The sequence below is a fragment of the Amblyraja radiata genome, chromosome 25 (assembly GCF_010909765.2).
Source record: "Amblyraja radiata isolate CabotCenter1 chromosome 25, sAmbRad1.1.pri, whole genome shotgun sequence".
Lineage (NCBI taxonomy): Eukaryota > Metazoa > Chordata > Chondrichthyes > Rajiformes > Rajidae > Amblyraja > Amblyraja radiata.
Window position 1 is genome coordinate 11,959,270 of NC_045980.1, and position 21,430 is coordinate 11,980,699.

General features: G+C 41.2%; 1 protein-coding gene across 2 annotated transcripts in view; it reads right to left on the minus strand.

Moving 5' to 3' along the window:
* The window catches only part of ascc2 (activating signal cointegrator 1 complex subunit 2), a 55,979-nt gene that overhangs the window by 11,501 nt on the left and 23,048 nt on the right, over nt 1-21,430 (minus strand). For both annotated transcript variants that reach the window (XM_033043162.1, XM_033043161.1), the window contains exons 8-16: nt 20,091-20,203; nt 17,618-17,692; nt 16,199-16,306; nt 13,794-13,862; nt 12,270-12,344; nt 9,217-9,406; nt 7,070-7,275; nt 4,042-4,161; nt 747-962 (exon numbers count right to left, since the gene is read on the minus strand). In XM_033043162.1, the coding sequence (XP_032899053.1) occupies nt 747-962; nt 4,042-4,161; nt 7,070-7,275; nt 9,217-9,406; nt 12,270-12,344; nt 13,794-13,862; nt 16,199-16,306; nt 17,618-17,692; nt 20,091-20,203 (1,172 nt within the window). The remainder of the gene's footprint in view (nt 1-746; nt 963-4,041; nt 4,162-7,069; nt 7,276-9,216; nt 9,407-12,269; nt 12,345-13,793; nt 13,863-16,198; nt 16,307-17,617; nt 17,693-20,090; nt 20,204-21,430) is intronic.

Below are 21,430 nucleotides of genomic sequence, written 5' to 3' on the forward strand. Positions count from 1 at the left end.
CTGACTCTGACTCTGACATGGGGGGCAAAGTGCAGTGGAGAGATAAGTTTGTTTTGCTTTCCATCACAACGATGTGATGGATGTTTGTGTAAACTGTTGTGTCTCGGGTCTTTTTGTTTTGTAATGTATGGCTGCAGAAACGACATTTCGTTTGGACCTCAAGGGGTCCAAATGACAATAAATTGAATTGTATTGTATTGTATTGTATAATTGTGACAAAGCTTGCATGCTATAACAGTTGTGCAAAGTGAAGCCAAGCAGTATTGTTGGCAACAATGCGTTCCTCCTCAAGGAATTCAATGCATTCCATGCTCACTTTGAACAGGTCAATGGAATGATACCCACAACAGAGAATATGAACGTATGAACACACTGAAGGGAAATTCTACTGATATTCTAATTAGTCCATCTTGCATAATCTTAAATAAAGTGTATCAGTGAAGCATGCTGCTAAACAAAGAATGTCTGTGAATAATTTTTTTGTTTTTTTGTTTTTTGTATGCTGTTTCACACTTGCTTTTTATTCTTTTATTCAGTTCGAAATAAATAATAAAATAAAAAATAAAATAAATAAATTTCAACGTGTAATCTTGAAAACCACAATCAAATATTCGAATAGTTTAGTAATATACAACCGTTTTTATATTAAAACAGTCAGAAATACATTTGGTAACGTTAAAAATAAACTTATATTTCCCTATAATATATCAATCATATTTATTTTAATAAATCGCCATTCATCCTACCTTCTGCTGATCAGTTCGTCATCAGGATCCACATCATTCGCTCCAATTTGATTAACATCATATGTGTCATCATATTCATCATCATAGTCATCCCCATAAAACTGGGCATCATCCACTGGTACATTCTCCACGACTATTCTGTAGGCATTATATCTTTCCTTTTGTTGTGTAATGTGAGTCTTATCATCAAGTAGGGTTTTTGCGTCTTCTCCTTTTCTGTAAAGATAAGAAAAATATGATATTTTCAAAAAACTGACCATATATTTTGTATTTAATAAATCCAGTAACATTGTGATATGTGCGTGTAAAAAATAATTTAGTAGCTTGCAAGCTATTGGGCAGCAGTGATCTGTCCTTCTGAACATGGATTGCCTACAATGTGCACCTCAAAACACTGCAGAGATACCACCAATGTTGTCCTCACAAGATTCTCCACATCCATTTGCAGTTTAAGCAGACAAATCTCAGTAGAGACAAAGTGCTGGAGCAACTCAGCAGTCAGGCAGTATCTCTGGAGAACATGAATAAGTGACGTTTCGGGCCTGGACTCTTCTGCACCCTGGGTTCCACATGGACTTGAAAACATTTCTCTCCTCGCTATCCCCTTCCACCTACATTTCTTCTTCTGGCTTCACAATTTGCAACTATCCTATCCTGTCTCACACCTTTAGTATTTTCATCTCTGGCTTTTGTCCAACTATCTGAACTCTGTCCAACTATCCAAACCACCATCCCCCCATCCTCACCTAGATCTGCCGATCACTTTTCAGGCTTTGCCCATCCCCTCTCTTTCAGCTTCCCCTACCACCACAATCAGTCTGAAGAAAGGTCCCAACCCAAAATGTCACCTATCCATGTTCTCCAGAGATGCTGCATGTTCTGCTAAGTTACTCCAGCACTTTGTGTCTTTTTTTAATAAGCCAGCACCTACAGATCCTTGTTTCTACAAACCAACATCAGTATCCTTCGCTCCATAGATGCTGCTGCACCCGCTGAGTTTCCCCAGCAATTTTGTGTACCTTCAGTATCCTCTTGTCCTCTCCAGGTCAACCTCACCTCAGTGTTCTTGCCGTCCCAATATCAGACTACAAACAAGCACAGAACTCTCAACTTCATCACAGCAAGAGATTACAATTGGACAGTGGAAATGCTTCACGGAAATTCGCAGCCTCCATCTCCACCAGCCTGCGGAAATCCATACACATGACAAAAGTAAGCAGCATCAGGGATGGTACTGAAAAGCTGGAGCTCGTGTACTAGAAGCACACAGAAGCCCAATGCAGATAATAGAAGAGCTGCATCACTTCAAAACCTGATCATCCACCTATCATCAGACATTTCTTGCACCATGTTTAGAAGAGTTTGAAGTTCTACAAATGGTCTCATCAGTTACTTCAGAAATCTCAGAATGTGAGTGGAGACAAATCATTCTCGATCGCGATCACTGTCTAAGAACCATCTCAATACCATATACAATTTTGGACACCTCTATAAAATATTTCTTCATGTATCTGCTCAAAGGAGAATAATCTGGCTTCTACAAGATCACTGGTTCTTGGACAATTTTAGCAAATCTCTAAACATTCCACCTTTCTAGTGTCCGGTGTTCAGAATTGAACATAATAGGTGGAACTTAACAAGCAAATGTTAACCATTGATTACTTTTATTCTCCACAGATCAATGTTTAAGTAATATGCCTACAGCTCTGGAACCACATGAAAATGCATGGAAGGGACCGTTTCACTTTGCAAAGAGGCAATAAACAAATATATATTTAATGTAAATAATAGAAGGATTACAGAAAGAGGAGCAAATGAATTTTTCAACCAGAGTGTAGTTGGAGTATGGTCCACATATTCTTAAAGAATGTCGAGGCAGAAACTCTCAGTTTAACCAAGTCCTTAGATGTGAAGTTGAAGAACTGTAATCAGCCTCAGTATGCACCAGACACTGCTTGGTGGGATGAGGCTTTGTAGCTCTTTTACAACCAGCATGTGGTCAAATATATGGAGAGGAAGGGTGTGGAGGGATATTGGCTAAATGCAGGCAAATGAGACTAATCCAGAATGCCAACCTGATTAGCATGGATAAGTTCGGCCTTTTTCCATGCTGTATAGCTCTCTGATTCTACCAGAATAAATATTCTATAATTTTATATGAAGAATTTATAAGACACACAAGATGTACAAAGTATCACAACAACCTATGCCCATTATCTAATGACGAGCAAAATGTACAGAGCAATTATCAGGTCTCAACGTCTCCTGTTTTTTTCCTCAAGGAATGAGACTAATTCTTTATTAAGAACTAACCTTGATTCCACTAGAACTAAAATTCCTATATGCAGAAGATTAATAGCCATAAGGTAAACTGAAAACAGAAAGCATCAGATATATTTAATGATTGTAATCCGTGTCAGTAATGAGGTGCAAACAGAAACTTGGCTGGGGGACAGAAATATTAGACAGTACATTTGGGGAGCTACAACTTACTGCAGTTATTTGCAAGTATAAATTACAGCAGTGCTTTCAACAGCTTTCAGTAGAGATGCACAACTAAGATAGCAAAAAGGAATTGTGTAGTTTAGGAGCTAAAAGGGCAGCACGGTGGCGCAGCAGTAGAGTTGCTGCTTTACAGCGCTTGCAGCGCCGGAGACCCGGGTTCAATCCCGAGTACGGGTGCTGTCTGCATGGAGTTTGTACCTTCTCCCCGTGATCTGCGTGGGTTTCCTCTGAGATCTTCAGTTTCCTCCCACACTCCAAAGACGTACAGGTTTGTAGGTTAATTGGCAGTGCATGTGTAAATTGTGCCTAGTGTGTAGGATAGTGTTAATGTGGGGGGATCACTGGTTGGCTTGGACTCGGTGGGCCGAAGGGCCTGTTTCCACGCTGTATCTCTAAACTAAACAACATGCTTATGTTTTCAAGGAGGTAAAAACAAATAAGTATTGATTTTTTAATTGAAACACAAACGCATTTCCTTCCTCTATTCCCTTGGGAACTGGTTATTCAGAGTAGTGCCGCTTAGACTTCAATTTCCCACTGGAGAACAAGTACAAAAATAAATTGAAAATACAGATACATAGTCAAGCCTGTGAATTATATGGTGTGCAGTTAATCACTGAGCAACCAAGGACAATAACATTTAATCCTTTTTATGTACAATGTATTTTGTTGGTTCATCTTAATCCTCTAAATTAAAAGTACAAAGAGACTGGCTAAAACAAAAGATTCAATGCAGCACATCGATAACTACTACTAACGGTTACATTTTGATTTGGAATGCCAAACTCACTTTTTGCCTTTCCAGATCTTGCTCAGGTCTACAGCATTTCTGTTGTAAACATCAAAGTCATCGTAGTCAAAAACGTTTCGTCTCATTGACAGAACCGACTCCTCATCCTGTTTCACCTTCCTAATGAAAGCAAAATACAGTCAACTGTTAGACTTAGCCTCATGGAATATGACAATCTGCACTTCAGACTACAAAATTATATTAAATATTCCAAGAACAAATTCGGCAACTGATGACTGGTTTTAGTTTATTATGGACATATTTTCCATTTAAACACCAGCAAACATTATAAATTCAGAATAATGGAATTTAAATCTTAAATGATAGACAAAAAATTCAAATGGAAAATCAACTTCTCGGAATATATATATATATATATATAAAATAGGGAAAAAGCAAAACTGGATTCAGATGCACGACTTTGAGGTGTGAAGAATGTGCAAGCTTAAATCTTGAGATCAATGTGCTATATCCTTGTTTAATTATGTTTACAGCACAAATGAAAGATAAATCACCACCACAAACAATTTTCTGGAGCTCCTCACATTAAATAATAGGCATCAAGATAATTTAATTCAAAATATGCAATCTCCATTTCAATGGTATGCCACAGATTTTGAAAATTCCTTTGAAGCTTCAGAAGAATATAGGGTGTATGGGGAAAAGAACAGAGCTTTAAACCAATCCGTATTCTTTTGATTGGCCATATGTCATCACAAAATGACCCAGTGAAAATTTCACAAAATTATTTGCATGAGAACACCATGTAGCATTGGTTATGGTGAAGCAAAGAATGTTTTTTAAACAATACTGGTACCATGCTACAAATATTATCAGAGTCAACTGATTCAGGTTGACTGACTTATTAATGTAAACAACCGTTGGAGGATCACTGTAGATCAGGAGGCATCTGTGGAGGTAAATATATAGAAGATGATTTGAGTCGGGACCCTTCTTCAGACTAATGCCGTAGAGGGAAGATAGCTGGAAGATTGAGATCTGAGGAAGGGACGGCGTAAAAGTTGATGAGTGATAGATGCATCCAGGCAAAGAGGGGTTGATTGCCAGATGCAGGCAGGAATAACATGATTGAGGCTTTGTGTCTTCAGGAAATATAATGAACCAAAGCATTTTTGCTATTGAGTTAATGAAAGTGTGATTACAGAAGTAAAATATACCAAGTACAGAAATTCCAGTATCTACTAAATGTTTACAAAGGACATTTATTGTCACATACACCAATTGGTGCAGTAAAATTTGAGTTGCCATTTGCAGCACACCAATAAAAATAAAACACATCATTAAAGAAGAATTTAACATTAAACATAAAAACATCCCCCCACAATGGTTCCCACTGTTCACCCCATGGCCGGGACCTATTTGAGGCCTCCGCAGTCGCTGCAACGGCGGCCGGATGTTTCAGGCCCTCTTGCCGGTTGATGAAGCTCCGGCGACGGAAGAACACTCTTCAGCGGCTTGGAGTGTCTGGAGCGGCCACTTGCTACCGGAGACCGCGGCTCCCGAAGTCCACAGGTCGCGCTGGTCGGAGCTCCAGCACTGGCGATCTCGGCGAAAGATCCCTGGCTCCGCGGTGTTCAAAGTCAGCGCCGCCCGCAGCTGGACGCTCCGCAACCACAGCTCCGCAATGTTGGAGCCAGCGGTCTCAGTACTCCGGAGCTTACCACATGGCAGCCCTCGGTAAGGCATCGCCCGCTCCGCGATGGTGCTTCAGCGCTGCGTCGCCGCCGAAGCTGAAGATTCTGGCTAGTCCCGGCAGGAAACGCCGCTCCAGTCCAGGTGGTAGGCCGCGAGGTGGGGGCGAAGACGCATCTCCGACCAGGTAGGGACTGAGAAAAAAGTTTCCCCCTCCCCCCCCACATAAAAAGACAAGATCTCCAAAACAAAACTTTTAACATACTAAAAATTAAAAAAGGGTGAAAGGACGAACAGCTGCAGGCTGGGCAGCCATACTCGACGGCGCCCCCACTGGAAGTTTACTGATATTAATGACAAATGATGAACTAAAAACTGTTTTCAGACAGATTTAAACTGACTACACATAAACACCTGATAATCACATTCACTCTATGAGCTGTATCTAATGAAATATAAAATAAGCAAACACAAGTTGTAAACAAGCTTTATTATTTGAATTTGATAGACCTCATGTTCTGGGGTGTGAGAATCAGAAAGACTACAAAACACTAGTCTGGATAGGCAAACCCTCTCGTCCGATGCAAAAAAGCTGCCATTTCATTCCCTCCACAGATGCTGCCTGAGCCAACGAGTTCCTCCAGCACTTGGTGATTTGCTCAAAATTCCAGCATTTGTTGTTCCTCATCTCCACTTCAATGAATCAATCAATCAATCAGTTTTATTCGTCACATACACATATAAATGCAGTGAAAATCAAAACAAACACACAATACACAATAAGATTTAACACAAACATCCACTCCAGCATTCATCACTGTGGTGGAAGGCACATAGTACAGTTAGTCTAATATATTCAGAAGCTGCTGTGAACAATATTAAATATTCTAGTTCTTGCTGGGACATGAATCGTGCCCAGAAGAAAGGTTTCACAGTTGGAAACATATTTGGCCATAAAATATATGTGATCAGATGTTAGGTTGTACACCAAATGATAACAACTTAAAGTTAAGGTTAAAAATGAATGTATGTCTAAACCAAATCATTCCGAGGGGAACGCCAGTAAAGACCATGGATTTTGGACAGATTCTTTCTTCTGTAGTTCACAGGTTTGAAGAAGAGTCTCGTCCCGAAACGTCACTCATTCCTGACTATCTTCGGTAGAAATCAGCATCTGCCGTTCCTTCCTTCACTATAACAAATCTGTTCTTTGCAGGGCATCACTAATTGGATACCAGTACACATCATCTTGGGCTTGCCCAAAAAAACTAGGGATAATTTACTGATCCATGATAACATAGAACAATCAAAACCATAATTATGCACATCAGCACTTAATGGAGGTAAACCACTGGATTTTACCAGACTTAATTACCTTGGAAGAGATTGGTCTGTTTTTTGAAGTGAAGGTGGTATTTTATCTTCAAGAATATTATTGATTACTTTTTCTGTGTCATAATTGTATTCTTCCAAACATTCAAGGATGAAGCCTTCCCCAAGGTGTGGTAAAATATCCCTCACTTGAGAAATTAAAGATTCCAGTTCTATTCCTGTTACCTTTGCTGCAGCTGCACCTGCACCCTACGTGTAAAAACAAAATGGAAAAATGCAATTTTAATTTCTACAAGTTAATTTTTTAATATCTGAATCTAAACAACACGAGCATTTACTAAAGCCAAACTAAATTAGATTTTACTGGGCCTTGTTGTCACTGAAATTAAAATTAGATTAAGATTAACTCTTATTAAAATTCAGATGTTATTAAAAATGTAGGTACTATGTCAATTATTATTACAAATTCATAAACACAAATGTATAATGGAAACTAGTAGTTGCACCCCTGCAACAGCAATGCAGACTCTGGCAGGACGGGTAATTACAGCAGCAGTCATCTATTAAAAATAAAGTAAATTAAAGAAATGAAGGGAATGTCCGTCATAGAGTCAGTCGTACAGCGTGGGAACAGGCCAGAGGGAATTAGATGGTGAAATAGAGAGATATAGAACAAATGAATTAAAGATATACAAAGAGCAACGATGGCCAAGGAAAGGTGGAGCCCACAATGGTCCATTGTTGGCTGTGGGGTAGGTGATAACGAGTTTGACAGTGAACTCAACAGGTCGACAGCAAAACTAGTACGACTAGGGTGGGGGAGGGACGGAGAGAGAGGAGATACATGGTTTACTTGTAGTTTGAGAAATCAATATTCATACCGCTGGGTTGTAAGCTGTCCAAGCAAAATATGAGATGCTGTTCGTCCAATTTGCATTTCGCCTCACTCGGACAATGGAGGACTGACTGCCAGGACAGAGAGGTCAGTATGGGAAGGGGAGGAGGAGTTAAAGTGTTTGGCAACCGGGAGATCACATAGGCCAAGGGGAATTGAGCAAATGTGTTCAACAAAACGATCACCCCGTCTGCGCTTGGTCTCGCCGATATACGGGCGTCCACACCTGGAACAGCGGATACAGTAGATGAGGTTGGAGGAAGTGAACCTCTGGAACAAATGAACCTCTGCCTCACCTGAAAAGACAGTCGGGGCCTTGGACCGAGGGAGGAGGTATAGAGACAGGTATTGCATCTCCTGTGGTTGCAGGGGAAGGTACTTGGGGACGGGGTTGTTTGGGTGGGAAGGGATGAGTTAACCAGGGAGTTGCGGAGGGAACGATCTCTGCGGAAAGTCGAAAGGGGTGGAGATGGGAAGATGTGACTAGTGGTGGGATCCGATTGTAGCTAGCGAAAATGTCGGAGGATCAGGTGTTGTATGCAACGGCTGAAGGGGTGAAAGGTCCCTGTTGCGACTGAGGGGAGGGGATGTAAGAGCAGAGCTGCGGGATACCAAGGAGACACGTGCGAGGGCCATCTATGACAGAAGAGGGGAACCCCCATTCCCTATGGAATGGGGACATCCCGGATGTCCTGGTATGGAACACCTGATCTTGGGCGCAGACATGGCATAGACAAAGGAATTGGCAGTGGGGGATAGATTCTTGGCAAGAGGCGGGGGGGGAAGAAATGTAGACTGGATAGTTGGAGTCAGTGGGTTTATAATAGATGTCAGTCGATAGTCTTATCTGTTGTGATGGAGACAGTGATTTCTAGAAAGGAGAGCGAGTCCCACTGCAAATTGGAGGGGCAAATTGGTCCATGTGAATTTGAGTGCAGGATGGAAATTGGTAGTGAAGTTAATGATGTCCATGAGTTCTGCATGGCTGCAGGAGGTAGCCCCGATGCAGTCATCAATGTAGCGGTGATAGAAATGTTGCATGACCCGCTGAGTTACTCTAGCTTTCTGTGTCCATCTAACAATTAAACGCACTGGACTCTATTTTGATCTGACTCTTAGTTATCGAATAACAATGCAATACTATATTCAGAACAGTGCTAAGTTTTTCTTTTCAGCTAATTCTTAATTCATAGATCATATTCTACCAGTTACTTCCCTTCTCTATTTAGCACGGTCCTAAAATAAATTCATAAAGCCATCAAGAGAACTTAAAACTGACTCCATTTGGAACTCACATAGTCTTCAGTTTCATATTCTGGTTGTCTAAGGTCTTGGTCCATTTCACCATTTATAGCCGAAACCTGAGAGGCAGCAGATTTATTAGACATTTGAGAATTTCCAGTGGAAAAGGTAGGTTTAATCCTGCTACAAGCTTCCCAGGCACTGTCAACGGCTTTGATGATGTATGACGTCCTGGTTTCATCACTGTGATTTTTGTTAAGACAAATTAAACTGCAAACTGACATGCATCTTACATTATGTTTAAGAAAGAACTGCAGATGCTGGAAAAATCGAAGTTAGACAAAAATGCTGGAGAAACTCAGCGGGTGAGGCAGCATCTATGGAGCGAAGGAATAGGCGACGTTTCGGGTCGAGACCCTCCTTCAGATGTGGGGGTGGGGGGGGGGGCGGGAAGAAGAAAGGAAGAGGCGGAGACAGCAGGCTGTGGGAGAGCTGGGAAGGGGAGGGGAAGGAGGGAAAAAGCAAGGACTACCTGAAATTGGAGAAGTCAATGTTCATACCGCTGGGGTGTAAACTGGTCAAGTGAAAAATCAGGTACTGCTCCTCCAATTTGCAGTGGGACTCACTGTGCTTGGTCTCACCGATGTAGAGTAGTTGACACATAGAACAGCGGATGCAATAGATGAGGTTGGAGGAGGTGCAGGTGAACCTCTGCCTCACCTGTTAAGACTACTTGGATGGAGTTGAGAGGGGAGGTAAAGCGACAAGTGTAGCATTTCCTGTGGTTGCAAGGGAAAGTACCAGGGGAGGGGGTGGTATGGGTGGGAAGGGACAAATTAACCTGGGTGCAGATGCGGCGTAGACGGAGGTCCACGCCTCCGTCTATGCTGCATCTGCACCCAGGATGATGTGTTCCAAACCAGGGCATTGGAAATGTCCTCATTCTTTAGGGAACGGGGGTTCTCCTCTTTGACTATAGATGAGGCTCTTACCAAAGTCTCCTCTATATCCCGTAGCTCCGCCCTCACTCCCCATCCCCCCCACTCGTAACAAGGGCAGAGTCCCCCTTGCCCTCACCTTCCACCCCACCAGCCGTCACATACAACCGATAATCCTCCTACATTTTCGCCACCTCCAACGGGATCCCACCACTGGCCACATCTTCCCATCTCCTCCCCTTTCGGCTTTCTGCAGAGACCGCTCCCTCCGTAACCCCCTGGTCAATTCGTCCCTTCCCACCCAAACCACCCCCTCCCCTGGTGCTTTCCCTTGCAACCGCAGGAAATGCTAGACTTCGCATTACATCCCCCCTCGACTCCATCCAAGGACCCAAGCAGTCTTTCCAGGTGAGGCAAAGGTTCACCTGCACCTCCTCCAACCTCATCTATTGCATCTGCTGTTCTAGGTGTCAAATGCTCTACATCTGTGAGACCAAGCGCAGGCTTGGCGATCGCTTCGCCCAACACCTCCGCTCAGTTCACATTAACTAACCTGATCTCCTGGTGGCTCAGCACTTCAACTCCCCCTCCCATTCCGAATCTGGCCTTTCTGTCCTGGGCCTCCTCCATGGCCAGAGTGAGTCCCACCGTAAATTGGAGGAGCAGCACCTCATATTTTGCTTGGGCAGTTTACACCCCAGCGGTATGAACATTGGCTTCTCCAATTTCAGGTAGTCCTTGCTTTCTCCCTCCTTCACCTCCCCTACCTAGCTCTCCCACAGCCTACACTCTCCGCCTCTTCCTGTGTTCTTCCTGCCACCCCACCCCCACATCAGTCTGAAGGGTCTCGACCCGAAACATCACCTATTCCTTCGCTCCATAGATGCTGCCTCACCCGCTGAGTTTCTCCAGCATTTTTGTCTATCTTGCATCTTACAATAAATAAGACACTTTCAATGGGATTCCATTGCACGCAGAAATAGTTAATCGTTTAGAAAACTGAAGATTTAAAGCTGCACATGCTAATTTCCCCCCAACTGTTTGTCAAGGGTTATGGGAACTCTACAGATAGAAATTCAATTCTGTTGCTTCCCCCACCCACTCCAATAGTAAATTTACCTTCTGTTAAGATAATTCATACACCTCCATTACTACTAACTTAACGACAGCACTCTAAACTACATTAGTATTTTATCTTTCACTGCGCAACACAACTTACAGATATAGATGTTTTCTAGCAAATACCATGACATGGGTTGCTAAAAAAATGCCCAAGAAATAAAGAGTTTTTTTTTTTAAGTTAACACTATTTCCTTGTTTCCCCATGGCTGTTAAAAATCCAACTGTGCTTCCAACTGCAGTAAATATGCAAGACAATGGGAACATTCAGTCAGTTAACTTTGGTTTGAAGAAGGGTTTCGGCCCGAAACGTTGCCTATTTCCTTCGCTCCATAGATGCTGCTGCACCCGCTGAGTTTCTCCAGCATTTTTGTGTACCTTCGATTTTCCAGCATCTGCAGTTCCTTCTTAAACAGTTAACTTTGGTTTGTTGGGCAGACGTAGTGGAGACCCTAGCTAATGAAAGACTTGCATGAGAGCTCAGATAACAAAAGATAAAATCAACTTATACCATGCATTAGCTATTAATGTTGAATCTTAATCAGGGTAAAATTCATCCAGTTAGTCATGTCACTGTTCAAAATTACATGATTATTCTTTAGTTAGCATTCTCTAGAATGTTGATTTGTACACACAACCTTAAAGTCTGGATGTTAAGGGGGCTTATTAATCAGATTATGTTGCATACAAATAGCTTCTCATCTGAATTTAAATCATATTTTACCCAGTGGATGTACTCAAAGATGACAATTCTCAATTACATTATGTTAGAAGCCTATTCTGTACCTTTAAGTCACTCAGCACCAAAATAAGTTCAATCATAAATGTATGAAGAGGAAAGTAATATTTAGAATTACTCTGCCTAAAGACTATTAAAACATTAGAGATTATTGGCAAATCTGTAAAAATAGATGATCTAATTTAGTGGTCCATAAAGGAACATGCTCTTTTGCCATTTTTATCAATCTTGCTACAAAATGATGATAAAGTAACAGTTTGTTTCCAACCAGTTGTCATTTAAGCAGCTTATTATGAAGAGTAAAGGATACAGTGCAGGAAATGCCTGTTGCAAAAGGCTGATATCATCAGCCACTGGAAACTGCTCATCATAGTCTGTCAGAAATCTGTGCAAACAATGATAAAATTTGAAGTTGCAACACAATCAAACCTTGCAGACATAGAGACATGAGAAACTGCAGATGGTGGAATCTTAAACAAGAAACGAACAGCAGGAGGAACACAGCGGTTCAGGCAGCATCTGTGGAGAGAATGGACAAATTTCTATTCCATCAGTCTGAAAAATGATTTCAATCCGAAATGTTGTCTGTCCATTCCCACCACAGATGTTGCCTGACCTGCTGAGTTCCTCTGGCACTTTGTTTTTTGCCTACTTCAATTGCTTGCAAGAATAAGTTCTGATTCATATAACGGGGATGCTGTTTCTCCCCTTGCTGTTTCTCGCTGCCGATTTCACATAATTCACAATACTAAAAATAAATAACTGACCTGAATCATTTGGTACACTTTGGAATATGCAGCTATTATCAATATCAGAACACTTTTACAAGAATTTCTGCAAATATACTTTTTTGAGCAAAAGTAACGATAACTTTTTCAATGCATGTGTATTTTCCAATCATATTGAAATAATCTAGGTCAGTTGCCAATGGTGTTCACTGGTCTGCAAAATTGTCGGATTTCTTCCAGTTAAGAACAGGTCAGGTATACACTTCATTACAGCTGTCATTAATCATCTTGGCATAAATCAATAGTATAAAAATGCCGTGCAACATCTTCCTTCCCTTCTCTTGCAACAAAAAAAAAACCAGTTAAGGTTGTACTTTGTTGGATGTGTAAGCTATGTAGGCAATAAAATTACTTTTCCAAAGGAACACACAGGGACATCCAAGACCAGTGCCGGATTTAGATGAAGAGAGGCCCTAAGCTGTTCCACTTGTGAGGCCCCCAACGACCGGACAGCCATGGCGGTCAAATCTCCCACAATTCAAAGCGAGGGAGAAAGTGCCCAGCGCCGACCAGTTGCCGTTGCAGTGCGCATGCGCAGTGCGGCCGATGATGTGCTGGCCGTGGTTGTGCGCATGTGCAAGGCGGCCTGCCGTGCCGGCGGATGAGGAGCGAACAGAGCCCGGCGGCCCGGACACGGATAGCGGGGGGAGATGGAGAGAGAGAGAGATAGAGAGGGGGGCCGCCCAGAGTTGAACGGTAGGTGTTCTGCCTTGGCCGGAGGCCCCCCTAGACCTCGAGGCCCATCAATTTTTTCGGGGGGCCCCCTAGAAAGTGGGGGCCCTAAGCTATAGCTTGTTTAGCTTATACGTAAATCCGGCACTGTCCAAGACCTTGGGCTTAAATGCTGCGTGGCATTACATTACAACTGACAATACATTTAAGGGTTCCACTAAGGCAGGTTCGCTTTTCTTCCAAATTAAGATTGCACCTCAAACAACTGCTTTTGCAGCTTTAAGATATGTGATAATCTAAATTACTTGAAAATATCATTAGGTCTGAATGCTTTCATATTTGCTAAACATTCTCCAGTCTGACTACTCACTTACCTCTTTTGGTGTAGAAGAGCTGTAAAGATTTGAAGGAAATCTTCTATAAAAGTCAGACTATGCTCAGATCTACACAAAAGGAAAAACAAATTTGTCAAGGACCATCAATAAATTATCGAGAGTACTGTTTGACATTTCTAAAGGTAATTTCATGCAAGTTTCCTCATACTAAACTATTTTATTTCATAATTCAAGTACAGTGTCACTTCAACACTCTAAAATTTAAATTATAAATTATATAATTAAACAATTAGATCAGTATCTTTTCAAATTCAAAAAGTTGAAGGGTGATTATTTAAAGTTTTTTAAATGTTTATAGGGATCTGATAAGGTAGAGAATCAGATGTAAATTTAAAATTTACATTTGGAGTTCCGCATTTTATGGAAAATAGAAGTATAAACTGCAAGACATACATACATACATATTTAACTGAAATATACTCAATTGTCTATTCTCATATATGTTCCCACTGATTATTTGCTGTCCCTCTAAAATCTCTAAAGTCTATATAGATTATCATTTTGAGTTCGTTGAATTTAATACATTTTATTAACCAAATATGTATACATTTGCCTTTGTGCTTTGTTCGCAAGTAACACAATATACATTAGACAATTAAAACTAAAACATTATAATTTAAACATGTGAAGAATGAACTAAAATACCAGAACAAAAGGAGGCTACAGACTTTTGGTTATTAAGTAGAGCTACTGCTCGTGGAAAAAAGCTGTTTTTATGTCCGGCTATGGCGGCTTTGACAGTCCGGAGTCGCCTTCCAGAGGGAAGTGCTTCAAAGAGTTTGTGGCCAGGGTGAGGGGGGGTGGTCAGAGATGATCTTACCCACTCTCTTCCTGACCCTTGCAGTGTACAGTTCGTCGATGGGGGGGGAAGGTTACAGCCTCCAACCTCTCGGCTGATCGAATGATGCGCTGCAGCCTCCGGATGTCATGCTTGGTGGCTGAGCCAAACCACACCATGATGGAGAAGGTGAGGACAGACTCTATGATGGCAGTATAAAACTGGACCATCATTGCCTGTGGCAGATTGTGTTTTCTCAGCTGCCGCAGGAAGTACATCCTCCTCTGTTGGGCCTTTTTGACTGCGGAGTCGATGGTAGCTTCCCGTTTAAGGTCCCTGGAGATTATGGTTCCAAGGAACCTAAATGACTCCACAGATTTGACTGTGATGTTGTTGATGGTGAGTGGGGGGAGGGGAGGGGAAGCTCTCCTAAAGTCTACTATCAATTCCACCGTCTTAAGACCATTAAGCTCCAGGTTGTTGCGATGGCACCAGGATGCCAGCTGTGTCACTTCAGTCTGTAGGCAGATTCCTCCCCATCCTGGATCAGTCCAATCAGGGTTGTGTTATCTGTAAACTTGACAGAGGAGTCTGTGGAGGTGCAGTCATTGGTGTGGAGAGAGTAAAGGAGAGGGGAGAGTACGCAGCCTTGCGGTGCTCCTATACTGAGGGTCTGCTGGTCTGAGATGTGCATTCTCAGCCTCACATGCTGCTTCCTGTCTGTCAGAAAGTTAATGATCCACTGACAGTGGGGTTCAGGCACAGTCAACTTTGAGAGTTTGCAATTGTAGTAGTTCTGGCACAATGGTGTTGAATGCAGAGCTAAAATCCACAAACAAAATCCTTGTATAAGTTCCCTGGCTGTCGAGGTGCTGGAGGATGACGTGCAGGCCTAGGTTGACTGCGTCATCCACTGATCTATTTGCCCGGTATTCAAAACTGCAGGGGGTCCAGGGGGTTTGTGATATTTTTCAGGTGGGCCAGCACAAGTCTTTCCAGGGTCTTCATGATTACAGATTTAATTTCTTTGGAAATAATACAGTATGTGCTTTCCCTCTCTCTCCGTCCTGTCCCCACCCCAGTTCTCCGATTAGTTTCACTGGCTGATTAATTTTACTGATTGCATGCCTCGTTGTCACCTTCGCCTCAGCCAACAATGAACCATTCCACATTTCTTTGACCATCGTCTGCTTTGATCTGTCATTTTCACACCTTACCCTTCAAGATCTCTAGTCTGTCTCTCCCCTGGCTCATAGTTAAAGGGTCTTGACCCAAAACATCAACCAGTTCTTCTCTCCAGTGGTGCTGCCTGACCCGCTAGTCTAACAAGACAATACATGTCTTCTGTAGTAATGCCTCAAAAAAATATGATGCGTTTGACACTCAAACCAATGCATAATAACTAAAACAAACAGCCCTGACCATTGTCTAGTGAACCTTGCAAGAAATTGCAACCTTGCAAGAAAATATTCTTCAACATCTTTCAACTTGAAAAGCATGCTTGTCATTCTCTTAACTATGAATGACCACAACAAGCTTTCTAAAAATATAATTAAATTAAATTTAAATTAAAATATAAATTAAATTAGATTTGCTGCTTCCACACCCATTTTCTAGTATAGGTTGAAGGCACTTGAAATTAATGATGTGATGAAAAGTTTCAATAATTTTCTTCCTCGAGTGTGAAAGTCTCCTCCACAAATCACTTTGCAATCTGAAGAAAAAGTAAAAAAAATAAAATATTAACACTTTGGGAAATGAGGGGAATTGAAAGAGCAGGGAGAGCAGAAGGATGGGTAATAAAATGATCTGAACTTGAATTAATTCTTCCTTTATACAGTAAATCTGGACTATTATATCTAGGTTTCCATGACATGGTTGATAACAATATTTTCAATAATCTAAGAGTCTAAAAGTGTGGCTCAGTTTACTAGTCTTAATCACAAGGAGGCCACTGAATAATAAATGCGTATTTTCCTATTTCACTGATTATACCCTCTCTGTGAAGATGAATGCTATTCATGTGTGGTTTAGATTCATTAAAAAAACACCACAAATTGCTGCTGCTCTTTATTCTTCATAAATTAGCTGGCTATGTTGTGCTGGAAGTAAAAAATATTCAGACTTGGCAGCAGGGATGTTTGTTGGATAAGGGCTAAAGCAGGCTATTAGTGCATAGTGGAAGTGGTTAGTACATAAATAACTATAGTATACTTGATCTGCATGGGTCTGTGCAACAGGATATTTCACTAGTCAGTACCATCTCTAATGTAAAATTAATCAAACCGTTAAACTTTAGAGATACAGCATGGAAACAGGCCCTTCGGCTCACCGAGTCTGCATCGATCAATTATCACGCCTTACACTAGCACTATCCCACACACTAGGGACAATTTACAATTTATTTTTACAGAAGCCAATTAACCTACAAATCTGTACGTCTTCGGAGTGTGAGAGAAAACCGGAGCACAGTCACAGGGAGAACATATAAACTCCGCACAGATAGCACCCGCAGTCAGGATCGAACCCGGGTCTCTGACGCTGTAAGGCAGCAACTCTACCGCTGCGCCACTGAGCTGCCCCAAGAGAAAAGCAAATAAAATGAAATAACCAATTCACAGTCAAACCGATCAATACTGTAGGTTTACTTGGTGAATGGTAATAATCTATCACAGACATCTGATTAATATAAAATAAGGATCAAAACTTAATGTGCCCATAGTTATATGTTGAAGTTGAACATCAGATTTTAGTTCACACTTCCAGCAGTAATTCAAGTCACCAACAGTTCTCTTAGCCAAGTAAGACGGATATTTCTTTGAGATTGTGAGAGTAAAATGTCCAGCCTGTTGATATAAATTTGGCACCGAATTTCATAAAAATTAGAAAGTTGGGAACATTTCAACCCTCCTAGCAAAGGCTGAAGGTGAATAATGGCTCAATAAAATTTAGATAAAGTAAATAGAAAAGAAAAAATTCTGACACAAACCCAAGAGACCTCAAATCCATCACTGAATTAACTTACCCAATTTCTTCAAATCGCCTCTGTTTAATTGTGTTTTCTAGTTCAGGGATAATTGCTTCATAAAACGAGGCCAATCTGCAAAAAAGAGAATTGTCAAAAAGATATTTCAATATATATTAATTTTTAATTATTTGCAATTGTGCAAAATTATACTTAACTACTCATGCTTACGTGTGCCAATTAATATATTTTGCCACTGCAATAAAACCAAATAATAAAAATTGACACTAGTGTAGCATCACAATGTATTGATGTAATGTGTCATGCCTAATAGAAAATAGGTCTTCATCTGCAGTTTTTGTGGAATAATTTTTTTATTTCAAGTCTCACCTTCCCAAAGGAAGTTGGCATGGTCGAGTTTTCAATATGTCATTAACAAGTGTGTCACAGTGGCGCAGAGGTAGAGCTACTGACTTAAAGCTCGAGACCTGGGTTCGATCCTGACTACGATTGCTTGTCTGTACAGAGTTTGCACGTTCTCCCCATGACATGCGTGGGTTTTCTCAGCGATCTTCAGTTTTCTCCCACATTCTAAAAGACATGCAGGTTTGTGGGCTAATTGGCTTGGTATAATTGTAAGTGTTTATAGGATAGTGTGTGTAGGATAGTGTTTATATGTGGGGATCGCTGGCCGGTGTAGACTCGATGGGGCAATGTGTCTCCAAACTAAACTAAAACTAAACAATAGTGGAGCAAAACGTTTTCCATCTCATGCAGTGCTTTTTTTTATTATGGGCTGTGCCCGTACAATGCACCGATACCTCTAAAAAAATTAAACGCCTTACTTTGTTCTCCGGCAATGTGACCCATGTGGATTAGTGGTGACTACTTGTACCTTTTGGTCTATAAAAACTTACTGATCCTAAATATGCTTTTCCCCCAAAGGAAGATGGCACAGTCAAGTTGAAAATGTATTATAAATGATGGTGGACTTGGTGAGATGATGTGGATCGTTTCACTAAAGTCCACCATCGTTTAAAAAAAACTTACATAATGCACATAATTTCACACTGAATAGTAATTCTAGCAAAAGAACGAGAATAATTCATTAACTTAATTTAAAAAGGGGCAACGATTTAGAGCATGCAAATAATGCAAAGAGAAAAAAGCGTAGATGCATAATAAAAACAGAAAATCCTAGAAACACTCAGTATTTAGGCAAACCTGTAGAGAACGAAAATCAAGAGTTAATATTTCAGATCACTGACCTTGATCGATGTTAGGAAAAAAGAAAAATTCTTGTGAATTACAGCCCAAAAAATGTGTGACACGGTGGCATGCCAAACAACAATTGCAGGAAATGTGAAATTAAAGAGAATGTTGTAAACAGCCAGCCGTCAGGTAGCATACGTGGTGGAGAGAAAACCCAAGATAATGTTAGAGGTTGTTAACCTGTAGACAGTTCTGAAACAAACTGGAAATTTTGGTTCTCCAAAATAGTTTGCACCATTCGTTTGTTGTACAGTTAAGTGCCTGGTCAAAAGATAATGCGCTGTTCCCTGTGCTTCAGTTGGTTGTCACTGGAACAATGTGAAAGGCCAAAGGCAGGGAGATTAGAGTGGCAGTGATATGTAGTTTGACGGTGACAGATGGGGCATCTTTGTCGGTATGAACAGGTTGAGCTGAGGGGCCTGTTGCATGCTGTATGAATCTATGACAAAACAGGAAGTTCAAGATCACCCTTGGCCAACACCAGGAAGGGAGTTTTAGGTCCCTGGGTGATGTGAAGGAAATAGGCCAATGTGCACGTTGTACCATCTACAGTCAAATTGGGAATGTGCCACAAGAAAAGAAGAGGGTATTATTGGAAATGAAAGAGCAAAACAAGGAATCACCAAGTGAGTAATTATTGAGAGATTCTGAAAGAGGAAGGAAATACATGAGAGCTCACATTGGAGGACAAGGAGAACCCTTACTTTGGGCAAGAGGAGAAGAGGCAAAATGTAGAGACATGGTTGCGAGCCTTGTCAATCAGGTGGAAGAGCTGCATTATGGACATGGAAGTCACCTCAGAGACACAAGTGTGGAAAATGTAGTCTCTCAAACCGTAGCCACATAAACTGGAAATGGAGTCCTTACAGAATGCCTTGCAGAAAGAGGTACATGCCCTTCAGACATCAGCAGTATTAAAAAGAACCTCACCACCCTCTCTTAAAGAGCAACATTTGCATTACTCTTTTGATATACACTATCACACACATTTCTTTGTCCTTTAAAATTTCAAATTTGTTCTAAATCTGATGAATGATCATCAACTTATACCTTTAATTTTGAAAATACTGCCTGACCCACTGAGTATTTATGGCATGTTCTGTTTTTATGTCATATTTCCAACATCTGCAATCTTTTGCTGTTTGATTGCATGTATGTGCATGTTGTTTTAAATTAGCAAGGCGTAGCTATTATTTAGATCACAATTCTAATATAATCAAAGTGGTAGACTAGAAAAACAATATGCCGTATGCTTCCATACCTTTGTATATAATCATGCTTTTGGAATATACGACTAGCTTCAGGAAAAATGTCCAAGAATGCAAACAGCGTAGTGCATGTATCACACAGGTACAGCAAAATATCCTTAAACTCCTACAAGATAAAGAATTTGGCATAACATTATTCATAAGTGTAATCTGACTGGCTTTACATACCAGGTAAAAATATATTTTCAAAATTATTAAGACCCAAATCCCTAAAAAAGGTCTCCTCTCAGAAGATACTTGTTTAGTAGATTACCACGTTTACTGTGTGCAACTTAATAGTTACCAAAGTAACAAGTGCAACAATTCTGCTGTTTTATCTATAATTCTGAGGAACAGGCACTGAAATTTCAGCATTTAATATTACAAATATTTTGTAACTGCTTTAAGACTTAACCAGAACTGATAAATGTTACATTTTCATTATTTTTGTTAATCATTGTTTAATTTGGCACGTCAACTGTTCTGCCCAAGGCCATAAGAAACTGCAGAGAATTGTGAATGCAGCCCAGTCCATCACATAAACAAGCTCTCCCCAGGACTCCATCTACACTTGAGTATTGAGTAAGCGCCTTGAGTATTAGAAAGGCGCTATATAAATCCCATCCATTATTATTATTATTACACTTCACACTACCTTGGGAGAGAAGCCGACGTAATCAAGAACCACTCACATCCCAGTCACTCTCTTCTCCCCCTGCCCGTTGGCCAGAAGATTCAAAAGTTTGAAAGCACGCACCACCAGATTCAAGAACAGCTTCTTCCCCGTTGTTGCCAGACTCTTGAACGGATTTCTCATATGCCAAGGCTGTATCCCCAATCTTACAACCTACCTAGTTGCAGCACTCATACTTTTTTTTTTAAAAACTGCACTTTATTTGTAGCTGTAATGTTATATATTCTGCGCTATTAACTGTCTCTTTTGTACTTCTAGACTGTGGGTCGAGGTGCTTTTTCGTTTCATTTAGTGACCCAAATCACGTATCTACCTGTATTTATAGCATATTGTGCACAAATATTATAGAAATCATAACTGAAAATGTAACATGAAGAAGGTTAGGGTTAAGGTCAGGGCAGGGGTTGGCAACCTATGGCTCACGGGCCAGATCCTGCCCGTAACCCGATAACCTCCAGCCTGCAGGCTTATTTTTTTTTCTGAAGACTTCCGTGACGGAGCCGGTGCTATGGGGGTGCTGAAGGCGGACCTGGGCGAAGCTGAGCAGCAGGGGGGAAGAGAGAGGGTCAGTCGGTCGGGCTGTCTGCCGGCCGGTGGGTGCTGTGAGGGATCGGTCGGGCTGTCAGCCGGCTGGTGTTGCAGCGAGCGAGCGGGCGGACT